Source organism: Rattus rattus, chromosome 2 (assembly GCF_011064425.1).
Source record: "Rattus rattus isolate New Zealand chromosome 2, Rrattus_CSIRO_v1, whole genome shotgun sequence".
NCBI lineage: Eukaryota > Metazoa > Chordata > Mammalia > Rodentia > Muridae > Rattus > Rattus rattus.
The window spans coordinates 36129876-36156248 of NC_046155.1; the positions used below are offsets into that span (position 1 = coordinate 36129876).

The following is a 26373-nucleotide window of genomic DNA, read 5'->3' on the forward strand; positions in this document are numbered from 1 at the left end:
CATGTGTTAGATGCTTCCCCACTTTTTTTCTTCTATTAGTTTGAGTGTATCTGGTTTGATGTGGAGGTCCTTGATCCACTTGGACTTAAGCTTTGTACAGGGTGATAAGCATGGATCGATCTGCATTCTTCTACATGTTGACCTCCAGTTGAACCAGCACCATTTGCTGAAAGTGCTATCTTTTTTCCATTGGATGGTTTTGACTCCTTTGTCAAAAATCAAGTGCCCATAGGTGTGTGGGTTCATTTCTGGGTCTTCAATTCTGTTCCATTGGTCTATCTGTCTGTCTCTGTACCAATACCATGCAGTTTTTATCACTATTGCTCTGTAATACTGCTTGAGTTCAGGGATAGTGATTCCCCCTGAAGTCCTTTTATTGTTGAGGATAGTTTTAGCTATCCTGGGTTTTTTGTTATTCCAAATGAATTTGCAAATTGTTCTGTCTAACTCTTTGAAGAATTGGATTGGTATTTTGATGGGGATTGCATTGAATCTGTAGATCGCTTTTGGTAAAATGGCCATTTTTACTATATTAATCCTGCCAACCCATGAGCATGGGAGATCTTTCCGTCTTCTGAGGTCTTCTTCAGTTTCTTTCTTCAGAGGCTTGAAGTTCTTATCACACAGATCTTCACTCGCTTGGTTAAGGCCGTCTTTTGGAGGGGTTTTAATGGCAGGTCACAGCACAGTAGCTTTCTGGCAGGCGTCCTGGCTGCTATCATTGGCAGTCCCAGAGAGAGAAGAGGACACATTAAGGAAGTCTTGAAAGGCTAAGGTTTAGAAGAAATCCCTCCTTTTCCAAGCTAGGAATTTCTGGGTTTCAAAACAGATATTTAGATAGGAGGATGTTTTTTGTTGTTTTGTCTTGGATTTACTTTTTGTTATTTATTTATTTTAGACAAGGTCACCTACAGCCCTGGCTAGCCTTCAAATCACTACATACCCAGGGAGTATCAGAATTTCTGATCTTCTACCTTTCAAGTGTTGAGATTGCTTTTGTGTGAAATATTAAAAACAAAAACAAAAACAAAACAAAACCCATACTAACACTGGTTAGCACCCGCAGAAGGTCTCAGTTTGTTTCCTGCTGGGTGGAGAGGCCAAGACCGCATTCTTTACTTTTAACCAGGGCTCTCTCCTCCCGTCTCACTAAATTCCCATCACTGGCTGTTGCCACACATGCCCCACACTTCCAAATTCCCGTGCTGGGATGCACCCTTGCCAACTATACTCTTCCACCATACCTTTCTCTGAAACCCAGCTGAGTCACTGCATGAAGGAAAACACCACACAATCTTAGGTAACACAGTCGCTGGGTGCAGAATCTACCATCCTAACTGTACAAACTATTCTACGTTAGAAATCCTCTGGTGGATCCTGGCAGATCTGCCCCTTGAAACAACCTCTGGCTTCCTACATTCTGTCTGCCTCTCTTGCACTCCCCATCCAAAACCTTTAAAAAAAAAAGATTTTTTTATTTTATGTATTTGAGTACACTCAGTCATTCTCTTCAGACACACCAGAAGGCATCGTATCCCATTACAGATGGTTGTGAACCATCATGTGGGTGGAGGGAATTGAACTCAGGACCTCTAGAAGAGCAGTCATTATTCTTAACACTGAACCATTTCTCCAGCACCCCCCTCCAAAACCTTAATTTGATTAATTACTACAGTCCTAAAACTCTTCTTACTTGGCAAATATTAATAAACAAAAACAGAAGAGTAAAGATTTACTTAATTTTCCCTGTAGTTGACTTGTAGTATGGTCAAAACAGCAAATTCAGGCTGGGAAATTGAAACACACCTGAAACCATTATCAAAGCAGAAACTGTTGGAGAACAGGGCCACATCTGCATTTCTTTGTGCAGGCACACAGCTCAGTGCTCCAGGAACATACAGCAACGTGAACTCAGTGTTTGACAGTGACACTACAGTTTAAAATGCCCAAAGAAATTGCCGGAGTCACACTAGCTTATGTTATTGAGGTAACTCTCGTATGATCACCAGTGAATTCCGCACATGCCAACCCATGCCAACCTATCAATAGATGTGATGGTTGATACAGGCACAGTTGAAAGGATTCTGGCCAGCGTGGCTCTGGCAGGCCTTGCCTTTCCAGCCCAGTTCCTCAGCCTTGCTAAAATCCATTCCATTCCATTCCTGAAGCTGGCCCCCAGGGCCTGTTGCCTTATTTGGCCACTTTCTCCCCCTGAGGCTGACTTCCAAGGTCCAGCTATCAAAGTGTTGAAGTCTAGCAATCAAACCCCCTTCAGCTGCTCTAATTAACATGCCCAATCAAAATACCCCACTGCATCCTAGCCCACTCTAACACAGACCTTCCATTTTCTCTTCTTAAAATCAAGGTCATTTGCTGCCGTTTTTCTGCCACTGAGTCAGAAAGCAGCCACTTCAGCTTTTCTTGCTTGCCTAGTAAAAGATCTCTCTGAGGAAAAAAGGTGTTTGGGTGTGGTTTGGGCCCAATCCGGGAGTCTGAAAGGGAGCTGTAGCTATGCAGGGGTCTCCTTCAACAGTCATTGCTGAAGATATAATACAAGCAAAGAACGTGCATAACTATAATACCACCTCTTAGGAGGCAGAGGTGGAAAATCTGGAGTTCAAGACCATCCTTAGGTAGCTAACAAGTTCTAGACAAGCTAGGACTACATAAAACCCTGTCTCTCAGAAAATAAGACAAAAAAAGGCACAAGGCATTCATTCAAAGATGTCTATTTAGGTTTCCATCTTTCTTTCCTTTCTCCTTTAACTTCTTCCTTTCCTATGACTCCACCACCACCACCACCAATTACTTTCTTTTTGGTTTTTAAAAACAGGGTTTTATACAGCCCAAGTTAGCCTTGCCCTCCATTCACAGTTGAAGAGGACATGAATTTCTGGTCCTCTTACCCCCACCTCTGTTAGGGATTCAGGCTTACACCACCATGCTCACTTACATAACTGTTTAACAATTTACTGAGAGCCCAGTGCAAGTGAGGTCTCACTAGCTTTGGAACACGTCTGAATGACAGATCCTGTGAAATGGTATGATAAAAGGAAATCATAGCTGAGGAATTTGTAATCAGGGTCCCAACCTCTCCATAAACCATGTGGCTTTGTTGCAGGTAACACAAAGTAACTCCAGCAAGGTCTGTGGTTTTCAATTACATTTTGCTCTGTGTGTGTGTGTGTGTGTGTGTGTGTGTGTGTGTGTGTGTGTGTGTGTGTGCACATGCTTGTGCATATGGCCAGGCAGTTGGTGTGCACGCCTTTAATCTTAGCACTTGGGAAGCAGAGGCAAGCAGATCTCTGAGTTCAAGACTGTTCTACAGAGCAAGTTCTAGTACAGACAGGGTTACATGAGAAACCCTGATTTTAGAAGAAAAACAAAGAACAAAAATTCCGCCTTATTTGCATTGCAGTATCCCCAAAGTGCTAGCATATGCTTACTCCAGGTATAGGGTTCCAGACAGGAAGTAGCACCAGGCTAAGCCCTAGGTTAGGGATAGGGCTAGTGTACAGACTGCCAGTCCCCTGCACCTGAGCAAATCTGAGCACTGAAGATGACCCCATCTTAAAAGTGTAAATGAGGACTGGAGAGGCAAGGGAGTGGGGCGCAGACACACACAGGCAAAACAACCCCACATAAAAATAACTAAGTGGCGTATCAAAGGAGAGTAAATAAACATGTATCAAAAACCAAACTCATAAAGAAGGCTAGGCCTGGTGTCTGTTGGGAGACTGAATCGGAGGATCAAGGACTCCCTGGGTAAGTTGGCAAGGTTGTGTCTCAAAACAAAAATTCGATAGCAGAGTGTTTGCCTACCACAGACAATTATCACACACGCACACATGCACGCACGCATGCACACACATATATATCCCAAGTCAGGTAGGATGATCAAGGTAATTTCTTTTTGCTCCCCCTAGGAACAGCCTTCAGCGCGATGTGAATGACGTTCAGAATGAGGAGGGCGTCCTTACAGACATCCAACAGATCTGCCAATTGCTTCTTTTCTTGTCAACAGACACTTTCAACCTCAATGCTGATTTCCATAAAAGATTTTAGAGTTAAAACTATGTAACAATTCCCCTATACCACCTAGTGATTCTTGAACAAAAAGAAAGACAGTAAAACAGAGTTATCCCATGTCTAAACCTGTCATTTGTTTGTGTTACGAGACTGTAGCCCAGTCTAGCCAGGAACCCTGATCTGGTGGTTCCTCCTCTACCTCCCAAGTGCTGAGACTGAGGACATGCCCCATGCCCAGATAAAAAGCTTTCATTCTTATTTTGGCATGAATAAAACCCAGGGTCCTACAAGAGGCAAAGGGGCAAGAGCACACTACAGTTCAAGGCCAGTCTGTGCTATATAGCAACATACTCTCTCAAAAACGAAACTGAAAGGATTCTACTGCACAGAGCTACAGAACCTCTAGTGCACATGCAGACACTTGGTCTGTATACCAAGAGTGTGTTCTAATTATGTTCACTCACAGTCCTCTCACTGTATACCAAGAGTGTGTTCTAATTATGTTCCCTTACAGTCCTCTCACTGTATACCAAGAGTGTGTTCTAATTATGTTCCCTTACAGTCCTCTCACTGGTTACTACAGCCAGGCCTTGAGACCTATCCTAATCTACTGGCTTCCTAGAAAACTCTCATGGCTATTTGATGTATGCTTCTTTCCATTATTGTTACCACTTCCTCTAATAAAGTACTGCCCAGGATCAATTCAGAACTGAATTTTCTATAGTGTTTAACATCAGGGAAGTAATTGAGAATGTCACTTAGGACTGAAGAAGCATTTAGTTTATTGAGACATCAGCAACCAATATATATTTAGCTCATGGTCTCCATGTGAATTTTCAACTGGTATATGATATGCATCTTAGAGAAACAAAATTATGAAAAACGTAGAAAGAGATAGAATATAGGGAAATGTTGGAGTATCTGAAAAATGCTAAATGTAAAAATATTCTTTTCAATCAAAACAAATATGAAAAAAACTCTCAGAACACACAATTGTGGCAAAAGTGATCCAGCATCATCAAGACAGGCACAGGAAATTAAAGCAGCCACAGGCCTTGCGTAAAGAACAGAGCACCCTTCACATATTAAAGAAGATGCACAGGAACTGAGGTGGAAAGTTTCCTGTCCATCTTGTACCATCCCCAACCCTCAAGCAAACACTGGAGAACGACAAAAGAAACAACAACAAAATAACCCTCTCAGAGACAGACGCTCAAGAAGCAGACTGCAGCCGCAGGCAATGGACGGCTCACCATCCCAAAGACACTGGAATAGCTACGTGATTTAGTGCTCAGAACTGCTGTGTGCGTAGGAGCATTCACATGGTCCAGCATTTGACATGCCACTGTAGGTGTTCCTACAATATGGCCTCTTACAAAACTAGGCTATTTTAGCTCCTGATAGGATTATTTATCATGTATATATCAAGATTAGGAAAGTACCAAAATCCACATGTGGCATGTGCCTAGGCAGACTTCAAAGGGTTCATGTTATGAAGACCTACTGCCTCCATGAGATTGTCTAAAACAAAGTAGTCATAGGGCCTATGTGTGATTCCATGTGTACTAAGTGTGTGTGTCACAAGATAGAGCATGTTGTCTATCCTGACAGAATATCGTTGAAAATATATTTTGAGAAGGAGCAGAAAATCATTGAAAAGTGCAAGTGTTGAAGGTATAGAGTCACAAAGACAAATAAATAAATACGAAGTTTTTATATAATAAACTCTAAAAAGAATTTGTTATGTCCTTAAGATGTTTCAAGTTTGCACACAAATACCAACATATGAATCATTCATATTCTTCACATAAAGGAAAATACATCCAGTGTACACAGTTTAGAAGTGCATTTTCTATTTTGGTTTGTTTTCTTGACACAGGGTCCCATTCCAGCTCTGGCCAGCCTGCAGAAAGAACTTAGTGTAATCCATGTCTTCCCTGCTTCTCCTGCAGTTAATTAAAAATGCTTACCAACCATTCTGTGTTATATGACATAAAATAACAAAGGTGAGTGGATGCATTTCTTCCTAAGAGGACTGAATTCTAACAAGAGAAAGTAGAGTCTACAAAGAGCACATAAAAGAAAAAATACAACAGGGAGGGGTAAAGGAAAGGAAGATAACCTCGTGTAGTAAAGTACAGTGCCACTGGCAAAAGCTATGTGAAAGAGGCGGCATCAGACAGAATTCTGGGAAAGATCCGGGCAGGTTTTGGCTACCCATGAAGCTAAGATAGATTGGTTCAGACACAATAAATATGCCAGTCTGGAAATTAAGACTCGGTCATTGCTTTAGCAAACACACATGGGTCACAGAGGTAAGGAAAGAGAACTGGAACAGATCCATCAGGAGACAAAGTCAAACATTTACATTTTACATGCTAAATTAAATTGTCCCCCTAAGAAGAAATTTCACTATCTGAAAATGTATTAGCTCTTATTATAACTGTCAAGGACACACAACTGGAAAGGCAAATTCAGTAAAAATAAATTAAAACTTCAATAAAGATGCTTTTAAAAGTAAGAGTTAAGACAATTCATAAGAACAGTCCTGGGTAGGAATGAGAAGGAAATATTTGCACTAGGTCATGACCAGTGCAAAATGTGTAACAGTTTTCTCTAAGATTGAAACATATCATCCTTAGGTAGGAAGGTAAACAACTCAAAATAGCTTCAGGAAGTCCCTGAAACTGACTAGATTCCCTAGGCCCCTTCCAGCAAGAGCAAATAAGCCAAGCTGTGGAGAGTCACTCCCAGACAAGACAAGCAGCAAAGAAGAGGCTTGGAAGATCCAAGCTACAAAGAAGACATTGTAACTAGACCAGCTGCCTAGACGCAGAAACCAACAGTCACTTAGAAAGGACAGTCTCTAACATGTTGACCTGTCTGCAGGCTATGCAATATTTTCCAAGTTTCCAAATTTTGTGAGCTCTCATCCATGCTGGGGTGAGCTTTGGTCATGCAGATGTCTTTGAGTCATTTATGATCCTGTAAGTAACCCTTCAGCTATATTCCTCTAAGTAACCCCAATAAAACTTAACTGGTTCACTGATGAACTCCTGTGATGGCTAAAGTTATGCTGATGGCTAACTTTATGTTTAAAAGCTTAAAATATCTGCACTTAAGAGATGTACAAAGCAATAGTAGACTTCAAAATGCTAAAGGCTGTTAAGGGTTAATTTTTATTTCTGTTTCTGCTTCTGTAAATAAACGCTTATTTTGTATGAGATGACTCCGTGCTTGCACCTAAACAAAATGAAGCTTTATTTACCTTTGTAAACCCCTGACTGAGGTGGCTGGGTGCTAAACTCAGGAATCCTGGGTCCTGGGTGTAAACCTGGGTTCAATGTATTAATAAAAGCCTCTTCTTTGTTAAAATTTATTCATGGTCAGATTGGTGGATCTGAATGACCCACATCCACCATCTTTTTCTGGCTATCCTTGGGACCCTGAAGGCTTTCAGGTGTACTGAGAGTGGAGAAATCAGACTCAGAGTTCAAAGGGAGACACCAATTTTTAATTCTTAGATTTCACAAAAGAGGACTGAGTCTATGAGGGTTCCCAGTATATTAGGAACAGAGAAATTGGATAGGCCCAGCCTTTGAAGGGAACTACTGACAGGTTCTCAGCACCTAGATTGTGAGAAAGAGGCATCCAAAAAGCCTTCCAGAGGTGTAAGCAAGGATCCCGTTCGTCTATAGCTCACATTTGTGGGACTGGTGGAAAAGCTGGATGCAGTGTTAATTCCCAAGTTAGAGGGTCAACTGGAATACCACTGGCCCTTGTTGGAAAAGCTAAGATGGAAATGAGCTGGTGAGTATATGAATGAAGGTAGCCACCAAATGTTTGTTTTTGTCTGGTCTCCACTGCCTGTGTGAGTGTTTTGTCTTTTTAGGTTTGACGAATCTGTGCTTCTGACAAGTCTGTAATGATAGATGCAGATGTGGAGTCTGGGAGCCAGCCCAGAGTTGGGAGCAGGTGAGGGGAAGGGTGAAGGAACACGCCAACTGTGGCGTGCACAACCGGACACACTCCTCCCTGGCCAGCAGGCTGCTCCTTCCTGTAGCATCACCCAGTGATAGCTGGGGCTCACAAGCTTCTTATGTCTGAGCCTTTTTGGTTTGCAGCTTACTCTGGTTCCTACCCTCTGGTTAGTGGACTCAGCTGTCTTTTAGGTATGGATAATATTAAAATGTTATTTTATGCTGTTCGACTTTAACAAAAAGCTGGCTCTGGAGCTGGGTTATGGCTCCTCCTCTACCTCCAAGCATGTCTGTTTAAAAGTTTCTTCCAAAATCTCTGCCTTGTGTTAGGCAGGCCACCTGACTGTGTGACATCAGCTCATACTCTGATTTTGGTTTAATGCCCTAAAACTTTTGCTAAAGTATGAATCTTATCTAAGACTTGTAAGACTGTTACATAAACTTTCTGGACCTCAAAATTTTAAGTTTATTGGTTATCATTAAAAATCTGTAAAATCTGTAGTAAAAAGTTAATTTAAAACTTAAAATAGGAGGGTTGAAGGTTAGAAATTTTACATAGATAATTTTAATTAACTACAGCATACTGCATGTGTAACTTGGATTCAACTCTTGCTTAAAGAAAACTGGGATCGATTTTTGTTTAGTGATTCTAGTCCTGAGAATAATGAATAAGGGGGAAAATCATAAAAACAATGATTATGAAGAAATTTAAAAACAATACTGAAAAGGCTATGATAATTAAAATGTAGTAATTTTTAGCCCTCAATCACGAATGTAATGAGGTTTTGTTTACTGTGTTCAATAGTTCTTGCTCTTTTAAAAAAATGACTAAATAAAAGGTCTTCTAGAGGTCAGCTTTATCTCAGAATAATGTCATAATTTGTCCTTGAGTGCTTCCAAAATCTACAGATGTCACTGGTTTGATATATGCAAAGATTTTAGGAATTTTTCCAATTCTAGTTTTCACTATGGCCAGATCCACAGCGAGCTAAGACTACACATGAGGTTTGGTTGGTGGCTATGTATTATGATGCTAAATACTAGCCCTGGCTGCCTGAGGGATGACAGTCCTCAAGTATACAGGGTACTACTATATGACCTTGCTTCATAAGGTCAAACTGTTGGTTGAATAAAGATGCCTGCAGCCTAAAGCTGGGCAGAAGAGAGGTAGGTGAAGTTTAGTTTCTGGGCTTGGAGTCTGAGGAGACCATGAGGAAAGAGGAGGAGAAAGTGGAGAGAGGAGGAGACACCATGGGGTAGGTGAATCATGAAAACATGGCCACGAGGGCCGGCCAATTGGAGTTAAGAGCTGTCCAGATGGAACATGGCAAGTTATAACTCAAGGTCATTGATGGGAAAGTAGACTCTAATAGCTTAGAGGATAGATATCTGCCCATTTCTAGTGCATTAAAGGCTTATTAAAAATATAAAAGTTGTGCGTCTTTCATCTGGGAACTGAAAGATCTAAGGTGGGGTAGAATAGAGATTAAATAATTACCATAACATATACACCAGCTCAAGGCCCAGAGGACTTAGACCTGAGAAATCCATTTAAAATAGTCAAGATGGGAAATGCAGCCAGAAGCAGAACCAAGTAGGAAAGTTTCAGAAAGAAAGCTGTCTCAACAAAACAAAACAGCCCAGGGCTTAGGGCTGCTGCCTCTGACTGCGTTTTGATACCAACCTGAGAGTCACTATCAGAGACTGGCATTTGTAGTTGGGTCTTCTGATTGAAAGAATGATATTAAAAAAAAGACACCAACAGAGGTATAATGCCATAACATAGCATCTGGTTGGGGTTTTGGATAGACTAAGATGGTGGATCTCTGAATTATTCTAAAGAATAACAGAGGCTCCACTGGGCAGATAGAGCTCTGTAAATTCAAGGTCAGTCTTGTCTACAGAGTGAGTTCTAGGACAGCTAGGCTACACAAAGAAACCCCATCTTGAAAAAATGAAACAAACAAACAAACAAACAAACAAACAACAACAACAACAACAACAAAACCAGAGTCTTGAGAAACAGAGTGAACTGAATAAAAAGGGTCAGAAGGAAAATTGAAGGAAATGTGGGAAGAGATGGGAAGCTGAGGAGTGGGCCACAGCTATGAGCACAAACTGGGATATTCCTATTTTATGATGTAGCAAGACAGTGGCCTAAGCAGTTTGGCAGAGTCTATGGAAAGTCTCTCCTTACCTATAATCTGTTCAGGCTAACAGAGACTGATGTGAATTTATGTATCTTGCCTCTTGGTCTCTGTTAACTTTGTTAAGCTTTAGCTATTTGTTTAAACCAAGTCATACAAGAAACTGTAATATTCTATAATGATGGACTATAAAAAGGCCAAAAAAATAAGATTATCAATCTCTCTATGGGCTACGTTTATGATTTGAAGTTTTATTTTGTTATTAAAATAGATTCAATTCAAGGATTGTAATTTTGAAGTCAGATACACTTAATAGATGGCCCTCAAAATTTCTTCAGAGATTTGCACTGAATACGGCATTTAAAGTGTCAGATGAAAAAGGCTTCCTGTGATAGACAAAAGTGATAGTTCCTATGGGCATTCCCACAATCTCCTCCAAAGGCAATGGCTCCACCTGGAGTTTGGTAATGCTGACCACTGAGTGAAACTTCCCCACCCTCACCTGCCTCCAGGACCGCACCAAGACTAGACACAGAAGGACTGAAGCTCCCTCTTTGCTTTGCCAAAATAGGCTGGTCTCTCAGTTTCTCACCACAGGAAAGTCTCTTGGATCCTTTGAGTCAGGCAGCTGAAGGCTGATGCTGCCCTGTATGGTGTGACTGCTGCAAGCTAAAGTCACTAGACTGAAATTTCTCAGGAGCAGCCCAGGATTATTGGTCCAGGTAGCTGGTCTCTGTCATTCTACAGAGATCATCTGGTTTATACTTCCTGCTCAAATTTATCCTTCTCATATCTCTGGTGGTGTGTAGATGGGTAGCTGTAGCTTATCAGTTTAGCAGCAGCTGCCTGGTGAAAACATTTTGTATATGAAAATCAGGCCTTGTTTTTTTCTAGAGCTAATGGGTCTCCTAGAAAGAAAGGCAAACTCGCAGAATGGGTTTCAATGTGACTTTTTACTATTCTTCTATTTAAAAGTGTATCTTTGCAATAACTGCTTTGTGTAATCAACCACCTTGTCTCACGGCAAAAGACTGGAAGAAAACAAAAGGTTTATGCGAGTTGTAAGGGTCTGAGAAAATAATTAAAAAATTAATCAAACTTAAAGACAATGTTGATAGTCCAAAGGTTCAGCGTCTTAACATATTAATCATGGAGTTCTGATTAGCTCTCAATCTGGCTCTGGGAAAGCACTGACTATTATGATAGTCACAAGCTCAAAATTTTAAATCTCCTTTGGGTTGTTTTCTAACTATAGACTAAAAGGTGCTTCTCACCATGGTAAAAACATCTCTGTCTGATCTGTATATACCCACCCCTCTGGACAGAGGAAGATGTGTCAATGTGTTAATCCAAAAATCATTTTTTGGGTTCCTAAACTTTTACTATGGCTCAAAGGTATGAGTCGATTGCTTTTTCTACAATATGGATTTCTGTATAGATCACAAACAGTGGTAATGCTACTATAGCTCAAAACTTTATCTTTTTGTAAACTTTAACTTCATGTAAGATTCAGGGTGTTGCGGCTACGATCTACCTATTCAGAATAAGCACTTCTGTTAATCAAAAACCTAAGCTTCCCCACCTACTGCTTATTCCTGAGGTAGAAGTTCTAAATGTAAAGTGTTCCTTTAAGTTCCTAAAACTTAACTTCTGTCCCTAGTCTAATCTGTCTCAGCAGATTTCCACTGGGCTGACAGACATCCAGAAATCAGCTGTGAACTACAAACTGTTCCACACAGCCACAAGCCCCAGACTTGCTGAAAGCTGATGTAAACCTAGCCAATGTGACTGTCCCATGCCTCTCAGCTGGGTCAGCAAACCAGATGCTTCCGATGAATAAATCCCCCACTGTCGGACCCAAGACTCTGTGGCCTTGGACTAGCATTCCAGCCTTCCTGAACCTTGTCAGATTTCAGCTGAGAAGCAGTTACAGAAGAGAGTATGGTACCCCTTATCCTCAACAAAAGGCTGGAACGTTAGACCCAAAGGACACTGGGACCCTGCTGGAAAAGACCACACCCCATCATCCTTACTACCCCACTGCTGTGGACTGTGTCTGCAGCTGGATATATCACTCTCAGATCAAGTACATCATGGGACAAGCTTAGGCTTAGGACCAGCTGGAGCCACTCTTGAGGCAACAGGCACAGCAACGGCTGATGTCAACTATAAAACTTTGGATGCCAAATAACCCAATATTTATTTGCATTAGAAAATTCTATTGCAAAATTAGAAGAACATGTCCAATCATTACCTGAGGTAGTCTTATAACATGCTTTACACAGAGCAAGGAGGTTACTGTATGGCTCTAAGGGAAAGTTGTTTCTATGTAAACCATTCAGAAATCATTAGAGATAACTTGTCTGTGCTCTGGAAAAAACACACAGAAAGGGTGAAGGCCCTAAATGGAAAAACAAAACAACAACAACCCCACCGGACTCCCAACCCCAAATGGTTCCCATTCTCATTCTCAGGTTCTTCCTGACTAGCAATTCTGTCAGCTGTCACAGGGCCCACAGTGACCTGGCTCCTGCGGCTCACTGTTGCCCCTGCATCATAAATGCTGTAACCAGATACATAAGCTCATGATTAGCAGCTATTAAGCCGATGGTGATTAGGTCCCAATACGAACAGGTACCCACCACAGAGTCAAGGATTCGACTCAGAGTATAACTCAAGGAGGGAAGATGATGGCTAACTTCATGGTTAGAAGTTTAAAATCTCTGCACTAGAGAGACCTATAAAGCAAAATTAGACTTCCAAATCTTAAGGGCTGTTAGGGGTTAATTTTTTTTTACTGGTGTTTCTGCTTCTTTAAACAAAAGCTTGTTTTGCATGAGAGGACCTTCAGCTTTCAAGAGAACAAATTTTAACTTTTGTTCTTTGTCTTTTTAAACCCCTGACTGAGGTGGCTAGCCACTGCCTGGGGGAATCGCAGTCAGGCATTAGACCTGACACCAGTGTATGAATAAAAGCATCTTCTTTGCTATAATTTATTCATGGTCAGACTAGTGAATCACTAAATGACTCCAGACCCATAATAACCCATACATTGGTTAGTTTTGGGCTCCCTACCTGGGGTGAGTAGATGTTGTGTGTTTTGTCACACAACAAATAGACTCATGACTAGCATGCACTCATGAATTGTATGAGCTCACGAACTCCTTAGGCTAATTCTCACGGTATACTGTGGTGTTCTTTGAAGAAAGAGCATCCAGGAATTGTGTAAAGTCTTCAGAGTAGATGGTGTAACAACTACCAGGTCCTGAGACTCAGATGCCGGGCATTCTTCTAAACACCGTGGTACTATTTCATACAATCCTCACGAAGGAGCCGTGTCAGCCACGCTCTCATTAGCATCAGTTTTCAGGGGAAAGACCTGAGGGAGGTCCCCAAAGCACTGCCCTGCCCAAGGATGTATTTCCTATTGACTTTCATAATCAATTCCAGAAAGTCCTGTCTCACCAAAACAGCTAATGTTCCCTTCAGACTTTATGTTTCCACAGACTACAAATATATCAAGGGCAATGTCAAAATAATTATAAGTTAAATACTTATTTTTCTCTGGGAAAAATAAGCCTGCAGGAAGCTCAGTATTTTCTAATTTACATACTAACTTTAGCTTGTATCTACTTACCGACATGGCTGCATAATCATTGATGTTTGCCTTAGTCTGAGAAGGAAGTAGGCAAGGCAATCAAATGAAAAAAGGAAATGCATTCTAATTACAGGAGAGCTGATATCCGAGGCAGCAAGACTAAATGCACAATAAAATGAGTAGAGTCTGTATGTTGCTCTAAAGGTACGAGTTACCACACGCATGTGACAGTCATTTCATTGGAAGATCGGTAGGTGGGTTTTATCTACACACTAATCAGAGACCTTTTTGTGCATATAATGAAGTTGACCTGTCAGCCTTAAGCAAGGAGCGGAGCTTTAACAGCAGCTAACTGTGTAAAAGCCAACTTTAGACAGGGTTCTTTGCTCTGAGCACTGGTCCTCAAACTTTAAGCAACAATAATAATATTAAATTTTAAGCAATTCATAAAAATACAGATTTTTAAGCTACAGAAATTTTAGTTAGGTCTACAGCGTGCACTGAACCTGAACAAATAGCAAGCAGCTCTCTCTGCAGATGACTCTAGCTTAGGAAGAAGTGAAATGTCTATTTCTTCACAAATAACAGACATTACAGAGAATGCGTAATTCTGAGGATGCTCCAAAGGATAAGTCACTGTGTTCTAACATAATTCTTAAGGAATGAAGGCTCACATCTGACGGATAATTAAATATATTTTGTTCCCTAAGAAGTGAATATAAAAACCCAATTAATGGTCACAATTTTACTGCACATAAGCCTCTGATGACAACTTCTTTTACATTATCAATGATTAGCAAAATATCAATTTCTTAGATAAAAGGACTGAATTAAAGCACTGCTTATTTTTTGCATCAACCACTTTATTTTTCTTACTTTTTTTCTTTTGGAGATACAGTCTATGTGGCATACATTTTCTCTGCTTTACAATTCCCCTAAGTGCTGGGGCAAGTACCATCATTTATACCCAAAATAAATGTTTAGGTATCATTAAAAGTTTCTAAAGAAAGGTACTGACTCAGAAACGGGTTTCAAATTCATGCTAATGTAGTGAAACTCAGACCTTGTTTATTATCGGAAGTTGAGCTTCTGGTAGAGAGGAGATTGGACATTTCCATTAAACACACAAGTAAAGACTTGGGCAAACCCAACCTCCTAAGCTAAGCAACCTAACGAAGCCTGTACTTAGTGAGTGGACAGCTGAGCTTGACCCTCAATAACCATTAACTCCTTCCTAGCTGTAGCTTGCAATAGATTTTTTTGATTGGTATAATATCACCATCATATTTACTTTCTTAACTATTTTCCATAACCTTTCAAAGTATATATAGATATAATGGAAAACATATAAAAGTCACAAATTCAAAATAAAATTCATCTAAAACTTAGCAAAAAAGTCAGCAGCAAGGCGCTCCTATAAATCACAGAATGCATGCTATGTTCATCATATTATACTACTGTTTGTTAGTTTGTTTGTTTTGTTTTTCAAGACAAGGTTTCTCTGTGTGACAGAACCCTGGCTGTCCTGGACTGGCTTTGTAGACCAGGCTAGCCTCCAACTCACAGGGCTCTTGCCTGTTTCTGACTCCCAAGTGCTGCGATTAAAGGTGTGTGCCACCATGCCTAGATCATTATATTACTCTTGTATGAGTTATATTCAGTAAATAACATAAATATTATTCATTAACACTCTACATTTAAAGGTTAATTAATTAATAAAATTGGGCTATAAGGATATAACCTTGCATTTTTAATATAATTCTTTCTGGTCACACAAAAGAAAAGATAAAGCAAATGATTCTACTCTTAATTTTAAAGTTCCCTCTACAGTTTTCAGTCAAGAAAATCAGCATAACTCACAAAAACTGAACCAAAAAAGGGAAAAGAAAATCCTGAGTCTGCTTCCCAGCACCCATATGGAGATTCACAACTACCTGTAACCCAGTGCCAGTGCTGGTCTCTACATGCACTGCACATATGAGATGCACTTACATACATGTAGGCAAATCACTCACATACATACAACCAAGATGGTAGACAACATGTTTGTTTCGCCTCCTAATATACAAGCAAAATAGAAAATACCAAAACTCTTAAAATAGAAAAATTATTCAAAAGCAGAGAAAATGAAGACAGACAGGGAAAATAGAGATGGTTCCTGGAAGACAGAAAGCTACAGAGTAAAGTGCAGAAAGCCGCCGTCTGTCACGCACTACCAGAGAGCTACGGTGAGCTGAAGCCAGCTGGAAGGGACAGGGAGGCGTGTCTGAGGGCCGTGGGAATGAGAGCCGAGTGGAGAACAATTCCGGGAGAGCTGAAGCTTCAGATACAGGGAGAAGAAAATGGGGAAAAGTAAAAAGAGGGGTAAGAAGATGGACAGGAGAGGAGAGGAGAGGACAGGAGGGGAGGGGAGGGGAGGGGAGGAGAGGAGAGGAGAGAATGAGTATGTAGGTATAAGAAGGGAGTCAGTACAAAACAAAAAGATGCAGCCCTTTATTTAAGCATATTAAGAACTTGAAGCTAACAACAACAGGATATTAAATCCCATTCCTTCCACCTGGGAGACACTGCAACTGCACAGGCTGCAGTTGAAACTGCAGAAAAAAATGGCTCTACGGCCTGGACAGATGGCCCAGTGGTTAAAATCACTAACTGCTCTTACAGAGACTCATGTTTGGTGATTGGCTCCACAGTACAGCCTCTAACTTTAGCTCCAGGAGATCAGAGCCCTCTTAGGTTCTCTATGGGCACCCACATGGATATGCATGGGCACACACACACACACACACACACACACACACTCACACACACATACACACTCACACACACATACACACTCACTCACACACACACACACATACTCACATACACACACTCACTCACACACACATACACACATGTACACTCACACACACACATACACACACGTACACTCACTCACACACACACACTCACACACACACACACATATACACATAAACACACACACTCGCCTAAAATAATATTTAAAAAAGAAATCAGCCCTAAAAAGATGAGTCCATAACCCCATAACTAGCTTCATTCCTGCTTGTGCCAAGGAGAACCCTGAGCCATGCAACATATATATATATATATATATATATATATATATATATATACATACACACACACATACATACACACACACATATACATATACATATATATGTATATATATCCATATATATCTCCATATATATCTCCATATATATTTCCATATATATCTCCATATATATATTTCCATATGTATATATCTCCATATATATATATATATATATATATATATATATATATATATATATATAACTTTAGCTCCAGGAGATCAGAGCCCTCTTAGGTTCTCTATGGGCACCCACATGGATATGCATGGGCCCTTTACACACACATATACATATATCTCCATATATATATATATCTCCATATATATGTATCTCCATATATATATATATATATATATATATATATATATGCGAGGGGCACACTTATTCAAAGACAGAAAGAGAATCATCAGGAATCATGAAAGGGGAGGCAGAGGAGCTGAAAAAAAGGGGGAGCCCAAAGGCTAGGCAAAGAAAAGTGGGTAACAGCCTGCTGTTCCAATCATGGCTTTCTGGATATGGGGACCCAAAGCCATGAGGGCTGTAGGCTGCCCAGCTGCTCTGGCTGTACTGTTTATCACAGCAGCAGAAAGCAAAATAGGATTCAGGAGTTAAAGGGTTGATACATTTCAGCCTTTTTCATAAAAACTATTTTAAAAATATTAATCTTGATATTCTTAATAAGAGAATTCCCCCATTCATTGGCCTCTGCAGTCAAGGTCAGTGTTCCAGTCAATTCTCACTCAGATGTCCTTACCACAGCATGTGCGTTCCATCAGTGGAATGTCCATGCTCTAAGTATGGGCCAGAATGGAGCAGGGTTCCTGTTTTGCTTTTTAACCTCTTGTCTAAAAAAGTATCAAAAACCAGGTGGTGGTGGTGCACACCTTTAATTCCATCACTCAGGAGGCAGAGGTTTTGCTTTTAATAGAAAATTTTAGTTATCCTAGTCAAAAAATACAATGAATTAAAACCTCAACCAACTTCAACTAGTTCTTTATCGAATGATTTATAATGATTTATAATCATTGATAATAAGTAGAAATATGAAAATTAAGACTGTTTTAAAAAAGGAAGCACCCAAAAATTAAATTCTAAAATGTATTTTAGAAAGTAAACTTACAATTTTTGAATTTTTTTTATACTTACAGGCAAGTGGGTAAATACTTGAAAGATGCTTCTCAAAAAATTAATAAGATCCATTAAATAACCACTTGCTCTCCCATCCGACTCAGCCATGGTCCAGTCGTAGTCGGCCAGCTGGACAAACTCATCAATCTTCTGATTGAGTTTGGTATATATTTCTCCTTCTGCTGCATGTCGTGCGTCCTGAGAGAGTAAAACACCAGCAGTAAGAAAAAATTACAGAAGCAAGTGTCCTTAAACTTTTAAAATTTACTAGAAGTTTTTCATTGGTTTAACATTATAATCATTTATTCAAAATTCGGAAAACGTGTCCATTTTGTGCGAGGCAAAGCTGACCTGACCGGCTGTCCCGTCTGCTTTCCCTTCCCATCTTACTAACAGCCTTTGGCCTTTAAGAGGCTTGTCTCAGTTTCCCTTCCTGCTGCTCTGATAAAATGCCCTGACTAAAGCAACTTAAGTAAGGATGGTTTGTTCGGGTTCCAGAATCTTCCTCCCATTACACATACTAAATCCAGGTCCCTTAAATAAGGGTATAGCATTTGCTTATAACCTATTTACATTCTCCTGTATGCTTTGTCATCTCTGTGTTATCGATAATACACAATACGATGTAAATGCATGCAGATTAACTCCAGCCATATTTACAGAGATCTCTTTATTTAACCTCAGTGAGGCCTTCTCCAGTGCAAAAATGCCTCTCTCCAAGTGTAGTGAAAATGGTTGGACAATTTTTTTTAAATGGAGAGGATGCCTGCAGTGGTTGATTACAGTTCTGACCCTTAAATGGTTAACCACAAATGAAAAGGTAAACCCTGGAAAACAACATGCCCAGAGGCATCTTTATAAAACTCTAACTTTGCTGGGTTTGGTGGGTTTTAATCCCAGCACTTAGGAGGCAGATCTCTGTGAGTTCAATGCCAACCTGGTCCATATAGTAAGTTCCAGGTCAACCAAGGATGCATAATGAGATCCTGTCTGAACAAAACAAAACAAAACAAAGCAAAACAAAACAGAAACAATCAAACACAGCACACCAGGAAAACCTCTGACATATTTTTGGGAAACTGGAAGGTCATATGTGTATCTAGGCCAGTGTGCACCTTCAGAAAAGGCCCGAGAGGGTCTAAGCTCTTACTTATGACTAACCTTAAAGCAAGAAATGAGAGCTAAAGCAGAATTGTTAACTTCTGTCTCCATATTTAAGGCATGCCCCAGCAATCATACAGATTCTCTTGCAAAAGACAGGGGTTTAATGATTCTAGGCTTTCGGGGAAATCTGTGTCTAATCATTAGCTGACCATCAAACTAAAAAGTGGACTTCAATGTCCACACAAAGAAAACAGACTTCCAAATGCAGTCTAGAAAAAAATCTGAAGGCAATAAAGTAGCAATGGGAAGAAGAACAAACCCAGGATGAGTGAGATACTGATGTCCAATGCTGCCACCTTACATCATTCTAAATGTCTCCTTATCAACAAAAACATGCAATAGATAGAAAAAGATGCCCCAGGAAGAAAAGGCGATCTTTAGAAGAATCCTTGAAGAAGCCCAGTTACTAGGCTTACTAGACAGAACTTCACATAAACTATTCAAAATGTGTTCAAAGAACAAAAGGAAGTCTTAAAACTGTGTTCAAAAAAATGAGGAAAACATTTCATTAAGTAGAAACTATAAATAGTCAAATTACTAAATGTATTCAGAGGTGGGAAAGACTCGTTAGAAAGGCTCAGGAACAGAAGAAAGAAATCAATGATGAACACTGTACAGCACCTAGGCCTGCACAAACCTGCAGAGCCCCCACCCAACCACGCCTGGCCACATACCATGTCCTAAAAATACGAAAAAACCTAAAGACCAAAAAAAAAAAAAAAAAAAAAAACCAAACAACAAACAAAACATAAGCTTCATTAGGGAAGAAAGTTTCCGTCGATCTTGTTCACTAACATAGCCCCATGCACCTAAGAGACTCCCAGGACTCAGTGGGGCCGACCTTAGCCAAAAGCCCAACACTGGGAAAAAGGAGCTTGAAGAGTCCACCTCCAGTAGACAGACAGAGTCTCAAGTAGAGGGACAGGGTAACTAACCCATAGTTAAAAGTCCTAACCCAGAATTGGTCCTGTTTAAAAGAACTGCAGAGACAAAAATGGAGAAGAGACTGAAGAAAAGGCGGTCCAGTGACAGGGCCAGCTTGATCCAGCTCATGGGTGGTGGTGGGGGAGGCATGCACCAAGGCCTGACACTGTTACTGATGCTGTGGTGTGCTTACACACAGGAGCCTAGCATGACTGTCCTCTGAGAAGCCCTACCAGCAGCTGACTGAGACAGAGGCAGATACTTAAACCCAACCACTGGACTGAAGTCGGGGACCCCTGTGGTTGAATTAGGGAAAGCATTGAAGGAGCTGAGGAGAAGAGTGACCCCATAGGAAGACCAATAGTCTCAACTAACCAGGACCCCAGGGAGCTCCCAGAGACTGAGCCACCAAGCAGGCAGCACAGGCCAGCTGGCCCCCTGGCCCTCTGGCACATATATAGCAGGGGACTGCCTGGTCTGGCCTCAGTGGAAGTCTCCTGGAGAGACTTGAGGCCTCAGGGAAGGGGGATGCCCAGGGGAGGGTGGGGGAGGAGGAGCACCCTCTCAGAGGCCAGGGGGAGGAGGAATGGGATGAGGAACTGTAGGAGGAGGAACTGGGAGGGGGCAATGGCTGGAATGTAAATAAGTAAAATAATTTTAAAAAGAAAAGAACCACAGAAGGAGTAAATATAAACAAATTAGTACAGACGACATAGACAGTTAAGAGACCTCTGTGGCCAGAACCAAGCTTCACAGACCTAGGGCTCCCAGTGATAAAAAGAAGCACTGAGATGTCACCTGCTGTCCCAGTGAAGCACTACAGAGAAACACAGTACCTTGGCACTTAGTGGCTTAACATGAGCACATTACTAAGATCCCAGTGTCCTTGGTCAAAGGTCAGAGGGATGACCTTGCTCTAGAATGTCAGAGTTCCGCTGGGATGACCTGAAGGCTGGGAAGAAGATCCAGTGTCTGGAGGTCAGCATCATCTGGAGTCTTTCACTCATGTCCCTGGCATCCGAGATGGGGGAGCTCTCCACAAGCCTGCATGGTGGAACCAGGCCCCCCACACCCGTGCTCACTTGCTTTTCGGGGGCCAAGTGCTCCAGTCTGGCTCAAACTCAAGCTCTCCCTCCTATGGTCAGGGGCTTGCACCCACACGCCCTGCTGGTAACAGCAGCACAAGACTCTCGGCCACCATGCCTGAGATGAGGGTAGAGGTCCCTGCTTTTCTGCCCTGACAGAAGTCTTACTCTATGGCTCGCACTGTGCTCTTGACTCTTACTGTAAGCAAACACAATTCTGCCAAGGCCCAGAGATGCCATGGTTCCTCCACTGCTCCAAGAGAGAATGGTGGAGAAATTGATGGTCACTTAAAAAGGTGCCATCCCCTAAGATCAAAAACTCAGGTGACAGCAAATGCTGGCAAGGATGCGGAGAAAGAGGAACACTCCTCCATTGTTGGTGGGATTGCAGACTGGTACAACCATTCTGGAAATCAGTCTGGAGGTTCCTCAGAAAATTGGACATTAAACTGCCTGAGGATCCAGCTATACCTCTCTTGGGCATATACCCAAAAGATGCCCCAACATATAAAAAAGACACGTGCTCCACTATGTTCACAGCAGCCTTATTTATAATAGCCAGAAGCTGAAAAGTTCCCAGATGCCCTTCAACAGAGGAATGGATACAGAAAATGTGGTACATCTACACAATGGAATATTACTCAGCTATCAAAAACAATGACTTTATGAAATTCGTAAGAGGCAAATGGAGGAACTGGAAAATATCATCCTGAGTGAGGTAACCCAATCACAGAAAAACACACATGGTATGCACTCATTGATAAGTGGCTATTAGCCCAAATACTTGAATTACCCTAGATGCCTAGAACACATGAAACTCAAGACGGATGATCAAAATGTGAATGCTTCACTCCTTCTTTAAAAGGGGAACAAGAATACCCTTGGCAGGGAAGAGAGAGGCAAAGATTAAAACAGACACAGAAGGAACACCCATTCAGAGCCTGCCCCACATGTGGCCCATGCATATACAGCCACCCAATTAGACAAGATGGATGAAGCAAAGAAGTGCAGGCCGACAGGAGCCTGATGTAGATCTCTCCTGAGAGTCACAGCCAGAATACAGCAAATACATAGGTGAATGCCAGCAGCAAACCACTGAACTGAGATCGAGACCCCCATTGAAGGAATTAGAGAAAGAACTGGAAGAGCTTGAAGGGGCTCGAGACCCCATATGTACAACAATGCCAAGCAACCAGAGCTTCCAGGGACTAAGCCACTACCTAAAGACTATACATGGACTGACCCTGGGCTCTGACCTAAGAGGGAGAAATGAATATCCTAGTAAGAGCCCCAGTGGAAGGGGAAGCCCTGGGTCCTGCTAATACTGAACCCCCAGTGAACTAGACTGTTGCGGGGAGGGCAGCAATGGGGGGAGGGTCGGGAGGGGAACACCCATAAGGAAGGGGAGGGGGAGGGGGATGTTTGCCCGGAAACCCGGAAAGGGAATAATACTGGAAAAGTATAAAAGAAATAATCAAGTTAAAAAAAAAAAAAAAAAAAAAGGTGCCATCCCTGAAGAACAGCAAGATCACTCAGTGGGCAGTGATGCTGTGTAAGAAAATTAATAAATGACAATATCAAGTGTTCCAAATTATACAACTTAACTTACTGACATCACTTACAACTGAACAATTACAAAATAACATTCTGGAACGGAGCATTAGTGATTGGACAGAGGAGTCCTGTTTAGTATGTATTAGCCATAACGGTAACACACACACCCTCTTTAACCTCCCTTGCTCCACCAGGGAGAGGTAGGCTGCCCTATGCTTGTGACTCACAGAACTACACCACAGCACAGAACTACACCTTAACGATACCACCTGGAAGTCAATTTCTCAGAGCATTTTGCCCTGGTATTCACAGTCAGACCCTTCTGCCATGTCTTCAGATGGATCAGCAGATGAATGCTTTACAGAGTAATCCAGAACCACAAGGCGAGGCACTGCCAGAGCACGGCCTGGAGCTTAGCGCTCAGGACCTCACTAGCCTGCCAGTCCCCACCCCCAAAGGCCTCAGACTTTATTCCCGTCTTCTACCCCACCCTCTACGCACACTCAACTCTACCCACAAGGCCCTTGCTTTCCTTGGCTGCCCTTAATGCAGGCAAGACGAGAAAGGAAGCTATGCAGCAATGTTCTCCCTCTTACCCCTGACTGGAAGAGACCAGTGATCAGTGATCGGCCATTGGGCAGTAACTTCATCCACAAAAACTTAAAATCTGCTCTTCTTCTCTTCTCTGCTCTCAAGTCCTCTTCCCCTCTGTCCTTTCTCTCCCCAATTCCCTCCATGTGCTCATGGCTGGCCTTTATGTCTCCTCTCGTCTACTCTTCTCTCATTGAACCTTTCCACATTGGGGAAAAAAAACCTTAAAATCCAGTTCTAAGAGGCTCCTCAAAACTAAAATTATTATTTTAAAAAAAATGCTATTCTGGGGCTGGAGAGATGGCTCAGCCGTTAAGAGCATTGACTGCTCTTTCAGAGGTCCTGAGTTCAAATCCCAGCAATGAGAAACATGGTGGCTCACAACCATCTGTAATGGGATCCAATGCCCTCCTCTGGTGTGTCTGAAGACAGCAACAGTGTACTCATATAAATAAATAGATAAATAAATCTTTTTTAAAATGCCATTCTTTTAAGAGTCTACTTTAAATCTAGCTTTAAAAAGAATGCTGTTTCTTTTTTTAAAAAAAAACTTGTAATTTTATAACAATAAAACAAAAGTTATTAGTTTATATTATCTTGAAAAATTTTAAATATGGGATGATTAAAATATTAACAAAAAATTAAAGAACCAAATACCGAGGCTATGAAGAAAAAGAGTAAGTTTTAATCTGAAGGTGAAAAACTTATGACAATAAAATCACTTGCATTTTATTCAAATGACGGAATTAAGTGTGGTTTCTGGGCTGGGCACAGTGATGCACACCTTTGATCCCGGCACTGGGGCACTGGTGCGACTTGCCAGGGCTACACAGTGAGACCTCGTCTCAAATAAAAACATCGCGTGCTTTCTGGACTTAGTGTTCAGAGAAAAGGTGTCAAGATTGCACTGGTTGCTTGTTTCATTTTGATTTGGGGAAAGAACTAAGCAAAAACGAAGCAGAGTGTTAGAAACTCACTGCTTTTGTCTCTGCTGCTGCCAAGAACTCTGTGATGTCGAGAAGCTCTGCTTCTCCTACACTGTCTACGCTGAAACAAACTTTTCTCACAACTTCTTTAAAAAGAAGGGGGAAACAGATTTTAAGATGTTTGTTAACGCCTTCCGCAGAGTGTAATAGCCAGCGGAGAGCTCTGAGTAAAACTCCTGACTGCTGAGGAGAGAAGAACAGGACAACATTTGAACGGACAGACGTCTCCAAGCACCAGGGGTCTCAGCATTTTATAATCCAGACAAGCAAAACCACTGGGAAGTACATGTGCCCCTGACCCAGCATGAAATGACACCATTATATACTCTTCGTAGAATGTAAAGATTCAGCTTACAGTTCCTCCTTTGCTTGTTAAAGAAACAGTGCCCTCTAGGGGCAGAAACACATCTAGCATAATGTGCTGATCTTTCTTTTTTTTTTTTTTTTTTTTTTTTTTTTTTTGGAGCTGGGGACCGAACCCAGGGCCCTTGCAGTTTGCTAGGGCAAGCGCCTACCACTGAGCCAAATCCCCAACCCCGCTGATCTTTCAATGTATGAAAGTGTTCTCCTACTGTCATCAGTGCCTTGCAATCTAAGATGTGAAGCAGAGCCCCCTGAGGAACAGCCTAACACACGCAAGTTCCTGCGCTCCAGGACTGTAAGAACACATGTTCTGAATGAAAACTAAGCAGTACCAGCTAAACACTGTTAGTCAAGGGCTGGGACTCTATTGGTTCTTCTTTAAAAAGCCCCCAAGTATGATTTTAAAATCATCCCGGCTCCAACCACAGCTACCGGTTGGGAAGGGCTGACCTGGAGCTCGCTCCAAGGACGGATCCTGATGAGGTTAGCTGACTAGTAATTCTCATGTGACCTGCAGAGCCTCAGGACAGTCAGGGTGTGGGTTTGGAGCTGCGGCCAGGGGGCCACTCTACTAACAGGGGAGATCCTAGAAGGGACACTTGGTCACCATGTAGAGTGTGGAGATGAAGCCACACTTGTGCAGATCACAGCTAACAGGAAGAGACCTTGGGTCCTTGACGACTGCCCACCCACTCACCCACCCATGGGCAGCCAATGTCAACCTCAGCTGAAATCTGCTCAATCCTTGGACGTTTCCATCACAATGAGCACAAATGTTTCCCACCGCTGTAATTTTTCTGTTGCTTTTTTAGAAGTGGGCCTTGATTTATTAGTCAATTGATTACTTAGTCAACTGATGCTAAAAACAGAGGGAAAATAGATGAAAACAACAATAGATTCCGATGTCAGTCGTGAGAGTAGGAATGTGACAATGGGATGGGCACAGAGAGGAGCCAACTTAAAAGGCACGCATTTTACTGTTCAGTCAAGGAGACAAAAATTAGACTGCTCCTTTCCTTACGTTTAATATAACTTTATCATTAAAAAGTGACCAATCTCAAATACCTAAAACATTTTGAACAATGCAATAAATCATCTGAAAAATCATGCATTTTATTTTTAATTTTTTAAAATTTTTAAATTTTTTGTTTTTTCAAGACATGGTCTCTCTGTGTAGTCCTGGTTGTCCTGAAAGGAACTCCATCTGCACACCAGGCTGGCCTTGAACTCAGAGATCTGCCTGCCTCTGTCTCTGCCTCCCAACTACTGGGACCAAAAGTTTGTGCCACCACACCCAGCAAAATGGTGTATTTTAAAGGCTAGGAAGATGCCTCTACTTGGTCCCACGCCAAGGGAGGGCCTGTGTTCCGGTCCCCAGAGTGGGCGCCACAGCATGCATCTGCAATCCCAGAGTCCTCCACTGACAGGGGACACAGAGCCTGATGCTCCCAGCAACAAGCAGTCCCTTGTCTCAGAGGACAGCCCGGCTGGCCCAAGAGCTTCTGAGGAGTTGTCTGTCTCGCTGAAGTAGTGCCGGGATTAGACACACACTGCTACCTCCAGCTTCTTGTGGGTGCTGGGAGCTGAGCTCAGGGGCTCATGCTTGGTGATGTCATCTGGCATGGAACAGCCAATGGAACAGCAGGGGAAGAACTGCCCGGAGTGTAGATGGGGTGGCACCCTCAACATCCTGGGACTCAGAGGG

General features: G+C 41.8%; 1 protein-coding gene across 1 annotated transcript in view; it reads right to left on the reverse strand.

The window, feature by feature from the left end:
* Exoc6 (exocyst complex component 6) overlaps positions 1-26373 on the reverse strand; it is a 145141-nt gene that overhangs the window by 52072 nt on the left and 66696 nt on the right. The window contains exon 18 of the mRNA XM_032891851.1: positions 18020-18199. Coding sequence (XP_032747742.1) covers positions 18020-18199 — 180 coding nt within the window. The remainder of the gene's footprint in view (positions 1-18019; positions 18200-26373) is intronic.